Source organism: Lampetra fluviatilis, chromosome 52 (assembly GCF_964198595.1).
Source record: "Lampetra fluviatilis chromosome 52, kcLamFluv1.1, whole genome shotgun sequence".
Lineage (NCBI taxonomy): Eukaryota > Metazoa > Chordata > Hyperoartia > Petromyzontiformes > Petromyzontidae > Lampetra > Lampetra fluviatilis.
In genome coordinates, this window is record NC_136326.1 from 3,741,174 (window position 1) to 3,753,241 (window position 12,068).

At 50.3% G+C, this 12,068-nt stretch overlaps 1 protein-coding gene across 2 annotated transcripts in view; it reads left to right on the plus strand.

Moving 5' to 3' along the window:
• The window catches only part of LOC144949100 (disheveled-associated activator of morphogenesis 2-like), a 123,422-nt gene that overhangs the window by 80,839 nt on the left and 30,515 nt on the right, over nucleotides 1–12,068 (plus strand). For both annotated transcript variants that reach the window (XM_078878941.1, XM_078878942.1), the window contains exons 7-12: nucleotides 2,657–2,746; nucleotides 4,097–4,171; nucleotides 6,632–6,726; nucleotides 9,184–9,322; nucleotides 10,221–10,415; nucleotides 11,500–11,610. In XM_078878941.1, coding sequence (XP_078735067.1) covers nucleotides 2,657–2,746; nucleotides 4,097–4,171; nucleotides 6,632–6,726; nucleotides 9,184–9,322; nucleotides 10,221–10,415; nucleotides 11,500–11,610 — 705 coding nt within the window. The remainder of the gene's footprint in view (nucleotides 1–2,656; nucleotides 2,747–4,096; nucleotides 4,172–6,631; nucleotides 6,727–9,183; nucleotides 9,323–10,220; nucleotides 10,416–11,499; nucleotides 11,611–12,068) is intronic.

The following is a 12,068-nucleotide window of genomic DNA, read 5'->3' on the forward strand; positions in this document are numbered from 1 at the left end:
TGAGACAACTGGCCGATGCACCACCTGCCATTCCCACTGCCAGCTCACATCCGTGCCACAACACAAAGACAAGGATCCACGTCTAGCCTACACAGTCTGTGGGGCAAGTGAAGTTCGTGAACAGCTATGCAGACTACGTGGCGCACGAGGGGGTGGTGTTGCCAGCACCACGCCTTGCCGCCTCGGTCTCCTCGGTGGTCATGTTTGCACACTGCACCAGTTACGCAGTTAAAGCTTAGCCGACCTAGGCAAGGCCCAGGACCGGTTTATATATACACGTCACGGATGTTTTTCACGAGCGGGAATCGAACTCGGCTCGCCGGGTCTGTGGCGCAGTGCGCTAACCGCTACAACTAGCGCTCGCCACGTGCCGCCACCACAACACACCCGCTCGTGCACGCGCAGTGCCGCGCGTACGCAGTCTCTGAGGACGTTGACCTCGAGTGACAGATTGCGACTGACTCTGTGTGACAAGGACCGCTCGCGAAGTCTCGTCACCGGGTGCCTCGTGGCAGACGCGACAGTTGCGGTTATTTCTGCTCCGTTGAGCCCTGGTGTCGCCGGTGGCGAGCGTTGTCCATTCTGAATCCTTTTTGTTTGTCGCGTGCGTTTCGTTTGCGGGCTTTGACATCCTTTGGCCAGAAGCTCGTGACTTGGAGTCGTTTGTCCTCGTAACTCTTCGGTGCAGCCCTCTTACCAAACGTCCCCTTGAATTTGGACTTGCGTGCTGTGCTGCTCTTATGCGAAGAGACAGACTCTTGTGTAATTTATCGATTGCACTCGACTTTCTTTTTTTTCGCGGCTGTGCTCTTGGTGCGATGTCGCGAGACGGAGGATCCAGTCGGATCTCTCGCAGAGGAGTGCCACCCCTTTTTGCGAGAGAAAGGCCGACCGAAGCGGATAATACATTCAAGTAACCTCTGATTTTTCAAGATCTCGCCACGGTGGCAAGATGTTAACTTACTCGCCTGGTATACATGAGGTCGTGGGTTCGACCCTGACACCTGTATATTTGGAGTTTGCGTGTCTCTCTCTCTCTCTCTCCCCGTGGTCACGTGAATTTTGCTACTCGTCCTCCAGTTTTTTTCCCCTCCAAATTTAAAATCAACGTGCGTTTCGAGTATTTGTCTGCTATAAATTTCCACATGATAAGCCACTTGGCTATCATTTGTGGCCAGGTCGCTTCTCACAAAGAGCTATATAGGTCAGTGGGGCTTACCTGGTCAAATAAAAATATTCATCCACCCTGCCACCTTCGTCACGTGGCAGTCAAACCGATATTTGTTTTAATTCTCAGAGCTGGAATATAGCAAAAGTAAATTTAATGTGATGGGTTCATTTTGTGTGTGTGTGTGTGGTTATTGAGGATCAACTCACTTACACAATTGAGGGACCCGGATTAGTCAGAGGTGGCTGCCTGGATTCGAACCCAGGGCCTTGGCGTTACTGGCCCAGCCGTTCAGACTGCATAGCCACTTGGCCGCCTTAAGATTTTCTTACATTTAGTACTTGCCCTCTATTGTTCACGTGACACCATTCAAATCTCATTGGCTTGTGTGTCTTTCCTGCTGTTGACATGAGTACTCTGAAACCTGAAACACAGGCCACATGTCAATGATGCCATTCGCAGCTTTTCATGTAAACATGACTTTTATGTTGTTTTAATTAATGTTTTATTTTTGTATGTTTTTTATTCAATATGACGGTGAAATTAACACATTACTGCGGAGGGAGCTGGTAGGAACGTTGGGTTGCTCGGTCAATGGTGAAGGTCAACGGCGGCGTGGTGTATTCCGCCAATATGGCCGACTGTGAGGGCGGGCACAAGCCGGCGTGAGTAGGTTAAACGTTGAGTTTTATAAGGGCACCACAGGGTGACCAGCCCCACCCTCCCCACCCAGCCCATCCCCACCCAGCCCATCCCCACCCTCCCCTCCCCACCCATCCCCACCCTCCCCTCCCCACCCAGCCCCTCCCCACCCTCCCCACCCAGCCCCTCCCCACCCAGCCCCTCCCCACTCTCCCCACCCAGCCCCTCCCCACCCTCCCCTCTCCACCCAGCCCCACCCCTCCTATTTTTGGATGCACGACGGACGGACGGACACAATAATCCCCTGTAGGCTGGTGTAACCAGGAGGTTCCTACCAGTATGAATTGTTTGAATTGCTTAGGTTGCAGAGTCGCTATAGCGATCCCGCTATGAGTTTGGCGAGCTGAGTCCGATTCTCGGCCATGGCTAACGTTAGTGGCAAGTGACCTCTACAACGATAGTCGACACTGGTGATTCTTGCACCATCCTCGTCGTGTGTGCCGTGCTCGATATGTATTTCTATGTTGAACTTCTTTCGCACCATACGTAGCCAACCACGCTAATCGGAGTTTAAAAGTGTACAGCTCCAGTAGCTTCCTAATATCGGAAGTAAAAGAGCGTTCCAGACGGCCGCAGAAACGTATCTAAAAGCGCGCGATGCGGTGACCGTCTTTCGTTCGATGGTTAGTCAAAAGCCGCTGCTGCTGCGAGGTTGACCAGAGTTCGCGTGATGCTTTGTGCTCCTTGACGAGATCACCAAGGTATTGTGGCTCTCTCGTATGCGGCAAGCACTTTGTGCGTCGTGAGTGACGAGCCATTGTTTGTTGCCTTCGTCTCTCTGCCCAGGATGAGCTGGACCTGACGGAGAAGCACAGAGAGGCGATGTTCGCCCTTCCGGCCGAAAAGAAGTGGCAGATTTACTGCAGCAAGAAAAAGGTACCTGCTCACTTCGACCTTCTCCCTCGTCTGTTTCGTGCCGTGTGAGGGCATTGCCGATGTGTGTGGTCCTAGCCTCCTGGTTAACGCCGCTGGTGTATTCACCTTGATCGCTATGCGCGCGCGCGCGCCCCCTGTAGATGCAGCTTAGTTTGTAGATGCTGGGATATTGCATGTCAGGAATCTTGTCCTTCACAGATGGGATCAGATCACAAATTTTACGTACTGTGTTCAATCGGACCTGGATCTTGTGTTTGTTCATGATTTTGGAAATATTTTTGGTTACCCCTGCTATGTATGGCAAGGTGATGGTTTTGATTGGATCCTCAGATGGCTCCTTCCGCACTGTTGGGGTGATGGCTTTGCGGATTGTGTAGTCAGAGTATCCATTCGCCTTGAGAGTTTGGTGTACGTGTTTGAGTTCACTGGTCAGGTGTTCACGGTCGGAGATGCATTGCCCTCTATGGTGTAGCGTTTTGATGAGGGAATTCTTCTGGGATGTAAGGTGGTGGGAATCAGGTTTTAGGTAGGCGTCAGTATGGGTTACTTTCCTGTAGACAGGATGGCTCATTTTTGATTAGGACATCCAAGAAAGGTAGCATGCCATCCTTTCATACCTCAATGGTGAATTTGATGGCTGGGTGTATGGAATTGATGTGGTTGAGGAATTAGTTCAGAGCCAGTCGGCCATGTGGCCAGACGACGAACGTGTCATCCACGTACCTCTTCCACAGGGACAGGTGAAGAGTGGATGCCTGGATGGCGTCCGTCTCAAATTTTTCCATGAAAATATTGGCTACAACCGGAGATAAGGGAGAACCCATTGGGGTGCCTTCAGTTTGTTTGTAGAATGTTCCATTCCAGGTGAAGTATGTATTGGTGAGGCAGTGTCTCACCAAGGCCGGTATATCAGCATTCAATCCTTGTTGGACCAAATCTTCAATGATTGCAATGGTATCGGGCACAGCAACTTTGGTGAACAAAGAAACTTCATCGAAACTAATGAGCAAATCACCTGGGGACGGTGAGATGTCCTTAATTGACGATACCAGGTGAGCTGAGTAAAGTACAGAAGAGGTGGTCTTACCAGTGAATGGCTGCAAGGTATCAGAAAGATATTGGGGCCAGTGTGTTGCGTGTGTTGCACGCGCGTGACCATTGCTTGAATTCGGTGTCTCGGTGCCGCATTATGACCCGGATAAGGGCATTAGCCGCCTGAATGACCCAGTCACTTTCCCCCCCCCCACCCCCCCGCCCGCCTTACCTGCCAAGGTAAAACATTGTTTATAGTTTAGTTTGTGGTTTAGTTTCGAGGCCGTGAATTGCGAACGCGCGTGTTTTGTCTGGCAGGAACAAGAGGACCCCAACAAGCAGGCGACCAGCTGGCCCGACTACTACATTGACCAGCTTGCCTCCATGGCAACGGTAACGCGAGCGCACTCGGGTCACCCCTCGGCTGCGTCGCGGCGTGGCGGGGGGTGGGCACGCGCTCGCACGGGCTCGCACGGGCTCGTGAATGTCTGAAGTCAAGTGTACAGTCCGTTCTGCTCTAACACGCGTTGCTTTCATAACGCGAGTTGGATGCACCGCGATTGAGGGGACGAAACTACGTCGCTGCGCGTAGGAGTAAGCGGTAGCGCGGCTGCCTCGGCTCGGTGTTGTGCGAGGCAGGATGCTGCTGGATGCTTCCAGATGTTTCCAGATGCTACCCACGCGCCTCGGTCTTTCTTCAGTCTGCGTACGCATCCCACGCGTTATCGCGGACTGTGCCTTACCGAATATAATTCGTCTCGCTTGGCGTATAACTTTGTTGATTTAAATTACATTCAGCGGCAAGGGTATGAAGTTTATTTACATTTCATAAATATTTATTTCGCTCAACAAATGTGCTTTTCGAAACCTGCTACCCCCTAAACCCCCTTAATTCCCATCGAATCAATGTTAATTACACTGGTCAACACACTTTTTCTGGCATAAGGTATTCAAACGGTTTTAAGGTAATTTTGGGGTGCTGATTCCAAATCTGGCATCAGCACCCCAAAATTACCTTACAACCGTTGGAATACCTTATGCCAGAAAAAGTGTGTTGACCAGTGTAATTAATTGCCTGGAACGTAAGTTGGCTCGGGGAGATTATTTTTACACCGAGTAGAATTAAGTTACGTAAACATTAAACAGATGTAGTGTGGCTATCATACTAATATGTAAACAGTTATAGGGTGGCTATCGGACAGATATGTAAACAGACAAGGGATAGATTCCACGTGCAAATGCCTGTCCTGCACACGTGCATTGGTGTGTTGGGTACATACGGAGGGATTTTGTTGTCAAAGTCCATCAAACCGACATGCGCTTGGAGTAAGGGGCGACCGCAATTGTTTTGAGTGGTTGTTGAATCATTGAAGAAGCATCTCAAAGGACATTGGTGTACCGTCGCATCTCCTGGTCACCTCGGAGACCACTGCTAAAACACCTGCTATCCCCTTGCTGTCTCCCATCAATCCCGGTAAATAACCAGGCTGAAAATCCCGCTAAGCTTCAGAGATCTGACGGGGGTCAGTCGCATTCGGGGTGATTCAGTGGGAGGTATTCAGGCTGCCAAGTTGATATCAGATTCTGTTGTCAAACGTATATCGGCTGAAGTGGATATATTGTTCAAGCAGTAAAGCGTGATCATATTTCTGTTGATGGGTGTAAAGGCTCACGCGATTAATAGGTTACTCCTTGCCGTGTGCAGTGACGTTTACGCGTGTCAAAGCGGAGCCAGTAAAGTCGGTGAAGTGAGTCATGGCTGAAGAAATAGACATCGCAGATACGTTTCGGAGCGACAAGCCAGTCGCAGTCGCGACCCCAACAAATGCACACAGGGTGGAGGAAATGATTAACACCGGCTAGCCGGGTGACAGTGAGAGGAGGTGCATTGCAGATTGGCCACCGTGGCTGTTGGCATATCACGTCGGTTTTTTCTCTCTCTCTCTCTCTCTCTTTGCATGTATGTCTCACCTGTCTGACCCTTCTGTCAGTTTAAACGCTCCGTCAATGTGCCGGCTGTTCCTGTCTCAATGTCTCTTCATCTGTCCTGCGCTGCCCCAACGAAGGTCTTTTGTTTACAACGACAATTTTAGTTCACATGGCGTCTTTATACAAAAAATATTAAAACTACATTGGGGGTAAAAGAAGGGTGCAGGAGAAGGGTGCAGGAGGCCAGCAACATGGGAGGGAAGAGGGGGGGGGGAGCAGCATTGCAGTGCAACCGGGGCCCAGCATCACCAGCAATGACAACGACGACCCCCAGGGGCAGCCAGGGCAGCCAGGGCAGCCGGGGCAGCCAGGGCAGCCGAGGCAGCCAGGGCAGCACCACCGAGTCCTTGGTCACACGCAAAGGGCCCTTCACCTGTCAAGGGACCAAAGTTCTTCAATGAGTACTCTTAGGTTTTTTCGGTAAAGTCACTTAGGTGGAAATAAATAAATCATGCAAATAAATGTATTTAACAATAATAGAAATAATAATAGAAATAAAATAAGTTATTATAATAGAAATAAAATAATAAGTTATTATTTTATTTCTATAATTATTTCTATTAGTTAAAAAAGTTAGGAAAAATTATTTATTATTTATTTATTTTTCCCTACGTGACTTTACCGAAAAAACCTAAGAGTATGAATCCTTGCAGTCACGAAAGCTTCAAATCTAGAATTCTTCAATGAGTACCAGGACACCCATGGAGGGCTTGAGGCCCATTCACCGAGTCCCAGGGGAGTCTCAAGTCGCACGGAGCCCATTTACCAATGAGTCCCAGGGCATCCATGAAGGGTGGGTGGGGGAGCTTTGGCCCATTCACCAGTGAGACCAGGACCACATCTTCTCTCGTGGTTGGCCCACAGATGCAGACGGTGGCAGCGAACAGCGAGGAGGAGTTGGAAGCTCGAAACAAGGTGGTGGAAGACCTGAAGACGGCGCTCCGGACGCAGCCCATGCGGTAGCGCACACATGCACGCAGACACGGACCGGCAGACATGGCCACACAGACACGGACCGGAAGATACGGCCACGCAAACACAAGCAGGCAGACGGTCGCGCAGACACGACCACGCAGACACGGGTGGGCAGACACGTCACGCCTTACATGTCCAAATTTCATGTCTGGACTAAAAAACAAACTAAGGTTTTGATGTAACGGAGCACTCAACTTCTAGCCGCACCTCACAGCTTCATGCCGTCAACACCTGGCAGGCCCCCGTCGGCCACACGTCCACGCAGTAACAGTCTCAACCTTGTGCCTACCTTACGAGTTCGGACGAGATCCGGATAATTTCGGATGATTTGGTTATGAGCGACAAAACAATCTTACATTCAACTATCCCGTTGGTGCAGGCTTGGCAGAGCTTGATGACTCATTGTTATGGTCATTGCATGACATATTCCTAAGAAATATTTCGATGACACGCAATATATGACCGTACAGTTATATGTAAACATTTTTTCCATGAGGCTGTCCTCAGAATAACCAACGTTTAATATTGTTTCCCTAGGCAATCTCTCTCCGGCAGCTGGCACAACACACAGCCAGCTAATACTCGTGGCCCTCTTTGTTTTGATCTCTTTCTGACTCATCTCTCAATTATTCAGGGGCTATTTGTCTGCCTTTTGACTCAAGCCTGGACAATTTCCATGCACGTTCAAGGCCTCCCGGTGTTTTTGCTTCAAAGTCAATCGCCATCGCATGTGCGCGAGCGTTTGGGGCCTCTGAATATTTGTTTTAGTTTTTTTGCGAGTAAGGGGATGAATAATTCAATCTTCACCTTGCGACGGTTTTTCCATCTCTCTTAAATAATTTACGATTTCTACTGAAGCTCTGGACAACGGGCGTTGTTGCGATTGTGCAGCGTAAAAAAGGGACAATGAGGTCATCGGTAAAAAAAAGTTTTTTATGTTGAATTTCTTTCGCACCGTACGGAGTCAACTGTACTCATCCGAGGTGCGGGGGAAGGACAACAAACTAATTATTTTGAAAAGTCAAATATTAAAAGAAGTAGCTGCTCGCAAATCCAAACAAAGCACTCCCTGGACATTGTTTCCATATTAATAACTCGGCCAAGTTCACGTGAAGGAACCTGCAGAGCCAAGTAAGCGCCACTACGTTCAATAAGATGAATGACTCGCTTATTGACGAATACCCATTCAGTTCTATTAAATTTATACACTTCCAAAAAACCTGCTTCTTTAAGGTAAACCAAGAGACAAATTGACAGGGCTACCGTTTTTGGTGAATAAAAATGCGATACATTAAACGTGTGTAGCTTTAACGATAAATGTCTAGACTCTGATAATGTATGCACTGTCCTTGATATTGATTGGTCCACACCCGAGACAGCTTTTCTTAGAGCCTAGTCTCACATGGTGTTGGACCAGATGATGCCAAAAGGCACACAACTCAAAGACAATGCACCATCAGAGTATTGTGGTCAATGCAAACATGACCCCTTGTAAAAAAGGTGTCAGTTTTGTTGCCAGAATAAAGGGTAAAAAAACAATTATCATATTTTGCTACTGGCAAAGGAGGTTCCAATGGTGTAATGCCTAGGCTGTAAGTGCAACCCACCTTCTTTAATAAGGGCGACACACGCTGGCAGAAAGTAGCCTCGGAATATAATCATCATAATACTGAGACCCAAGACCTCCTGCCAGCCAGCCTTGGACACTTCACGTGGTCTCGGAGTGCACCGGGCCCGGCACAAGCGCCGTGGTGACGTCACCGCTACTTGGTGGCGAATAGCGGATTGTTGTTTTATGTATGTGCCTGTGTACGTGCGCACATGTGCTCGAGTGTGTACGTGTGTGCATACGTGTGTAAGTGTGTACGTGTGTGCATGCCTGCGTGTGTATGCGCATCTCTGCGTGTGTACGTGCATGTGTACATGTGTACGTGGGGAGCGATAGTGTAGCGATTAGCGCGCTGCGCTATGAACCTGGCGACACGAGTTCGATTCCCGCTCACGGCCAACACCAGTGACGATTATCTGTATCGGTCCCGGGCCTCCCCTAGGTCGACTCAGCCTCAAATGAGTACCTGGTGCGGTGTGTAAACATCAAACAAAGGCGGCCGGGTGTGGTGCTGGCCACCCACCCCCTCGTGTACCGTTCCGGCCTTCATAGGTGCTCGCTAACAGCACTTGCACCTACAGTTTGTTAAGGCTATACAGGGGCTCTTTATCTTTGTCTTTGTGTGTATGTCCTCATGGGTGTACGTGCATTTGTATGTGTGTGTTGCCGTGTGTACGTACACGTGTACATGTTTGCGTGTGTACGTGCGTGTGTACATGTTTGCGTGTGTACGTGCGTGTGTACATGTTTGCGTGTGTACATGCATGTGTACATGTTTGCGTGTGTACGTGCATGTGTACATGTTTGCGTGTGTACGTGCGTGCGTTTGCAGATTCGTGACGCGCTTCATCGAGCTGGACGGCCTCACCTGCCTCCTCAACTTCCTCAAGTCCATGGACTACGACACAACGGAGAGCCGCGTGCACACCTCGCTCATCGGGTGCATCAAGGCCCTCATGAACAACTCTCAGGTGCATTACTCTTTGGTTCTTTCGGTAAAGGCACGTAGGTGAAAATAAAAATAGAAAAATAAAAAATAAAAATAAATGATAAGAATAAAAATAGAAATAACTAAATTAAATCACGACGTTTCGGGCGCAACACAAGCGTCCGTCATCAGGTGGGGACAACCACAGCGACAACAGTTGCTGAAGTATGCCAAAGAGATGACTCTAGCTGAGGGGGGGGGGGGGAAAGAGAGGCCAGGGTGAATGTGGGGACGAGGCGTGGGCTGGAGGGGAGCGGAAAGGCTGATCCTAAAGCTCGATCTACTGCTGTGACACGTTGGGTGGGGGGGGGGTTGGGGGGAGAACTCTGTAGGCTCGAAACACTGCACGGCAAATTTCCAAGTGATGGGAGTGAGCAGGGCTGGTAGTAGAAGACTGGAGATGCGGATATGAATATAAACTATAAGGTGCAGTTTGTTTTTTACACGTGCGACATTCGCATTCTGCACTCGAGTAAATCTCAATCGGCAAAAACAACCGCCGTGACGTAAAACGCGTGTCGGGTGGAGGAGGGTGCATGACACATTATAATGCATCGCGGTCTATCAGATGCGCTTTTGCGGCCGTCTGGAATGCTCTTCCGTCCAGTATTAGGAAGCCAACCGACTACTTTTGTTTGTAGCTCTCCACCCCTTCCCACTCATGCCTCTTACCACCCAGGTCCAAACGTTTTTGGGGAGGGTGGCGGGTTTGTCTAATGTCCGATTAGCACGTTTGGCCACGTACGGTGCGAAAGAAGTTCAACGTACATACATAAAGTTCAACGCAGTGATCTGGCCCAAAAACCAACTGTCGTCACGAAAAACCTCATCTCTTCGGTGGCCGCGCTCATGCCTGCACCCTTCCGCCCACTGTCCCCCAGGGCAGAGCCCACGTGCTGGCACACCCAGCGAGCATCGAGACGATCGCGCAGAGCCTGCGCACGGAGAACGTGCGCACCAAGGTGGCCGTGCTGGAGATCCTGGGCGCGGTGTGCCTGGTGCCGGGCGGGCACAAGCGTGTGCTGCAGGCCATGCTGCACTACCAGAAGTATGCGGCGGAGCGCACACGCTTCCAGGTATGGAACACCCCCACCACCACCACCCCCCCCATCCACCCATCGGGGCTTCCTTCATCCAGCCCTGAGTGAATCAGAATCTTTATTTAGAACGGAGGAATCCGATGAGCTATGAAGCGCTTTCTCACAGATGTCCACGAGTGTGTGCGAGTACCCGCTGATGCGGACTGTCGGTGGCGTGGTGACCTTGACCCAATGCTAGCGATGCACTTACCCACCTTATGCCTAACTCCCGGGGCACTGCGGCGGTGAGGAGATGTTATCTACCTCGCCTGGTATACAGGAAATCGATGGTTCGACCCCGGACCCTGACAATGCACGTTGTATATTTGGAGTCCCCGTGCGTTCTCTCTCTCCCCATGGTCACGTGGATTGTTCATGCAGGGTTCCTCTGGTTTTGGCCCCCCCTCCACAATTAGAAACAAGACACGTTTATATGATTTGGCTGCTACTATGAATTTCCACGTGTGATTATGATATGAGCTACTTCGTTGAGCTATTATGTGTGGTCAGGTCGCCTCTGAAAAAGAGCTAATAGCTCAGTGGGCTTTACCTGGTAAATAAAATATAAATAGTAGTCCTAACTCTAGCATTAGGAAGCATAACTGTTTCCCCTGGACTTAACCCAACTATAGGTATATCCTAATACAGTAAACCAGTTGGCTCTTGTTTAACTCCTTAACCCCCCAATATCATTATAAAACACACCTCTCAGAGTTACGTGTGTGTATGTATGTTGAACTTCTTTCACACCGTACGTAGCCAACGGAGTTCACATGGATACCTGAGATTGTGTGTGCTCTGTTGACCAAATACCACTTTTCAACAAACACGCCTTTCAACAAACTCTGTATTCATCTCTCTACCACATTGCCGTACCAAATTTCACATACCGATTGGCCAAAAATGGCTCTGGTTTATCATGGCCCTGAAGCCTCCCATCGCGCGGAGAGAAATGTCGGACGTCGCACCGAACGACACAACCTCTGAGAGCTACGCAGCACAAACCGCGACGAACACCTATGCAGTTGTGTCTGCCACGTTTCGTCGCCCTGTGCCTCCCTCACCCCTCTTCCCTCACCAGACGCTCGTGAACGAGTTGGACCGCAGTACGGGGCGCTATCGCGACGAGGTCAGCCTCAAGACGGCCATCATGTCCTTCATCAACGCCGTCCTCAACGCCGGCGCCGGCAAGGTGACGACCCTCGCTCGCACGCACGCACGCTCGCACGCACGCGCTGTTGCGCGATGCCCATCCCTGGCCCATTGCCATCAGCTGAAGTCTTTTTGACAGCGGACCCTTGTGGCCACATCGTCCAGTCGCAATGCCTCAAACTGCCAGAGGAAGTCTCAGGGGTTGTCTCAAGAGCCGCCCGGCCAACCTCGTATTATCCAACCCACGTAACTCTTAAGTCTGTACCGCAATCGAGGTGGTTAATATTGCAAGCGCCACGACTACCCCAACACGCAGAGAGGCTGCGCTAACATAACACGCTTTTCGTTTTCGTGCGTAGCCTTGAGTCAGCTTGTACGGCCCTCCGCACGAGGGCCCTCCCCATGCCTTATCGGGTCGCTGGACACTCCAGCTCGCGAAAGTTGGGGGGGGGGCGAGGAGACGGAGGACCCTTTGCGATACCGCACGGCGCCTACGTT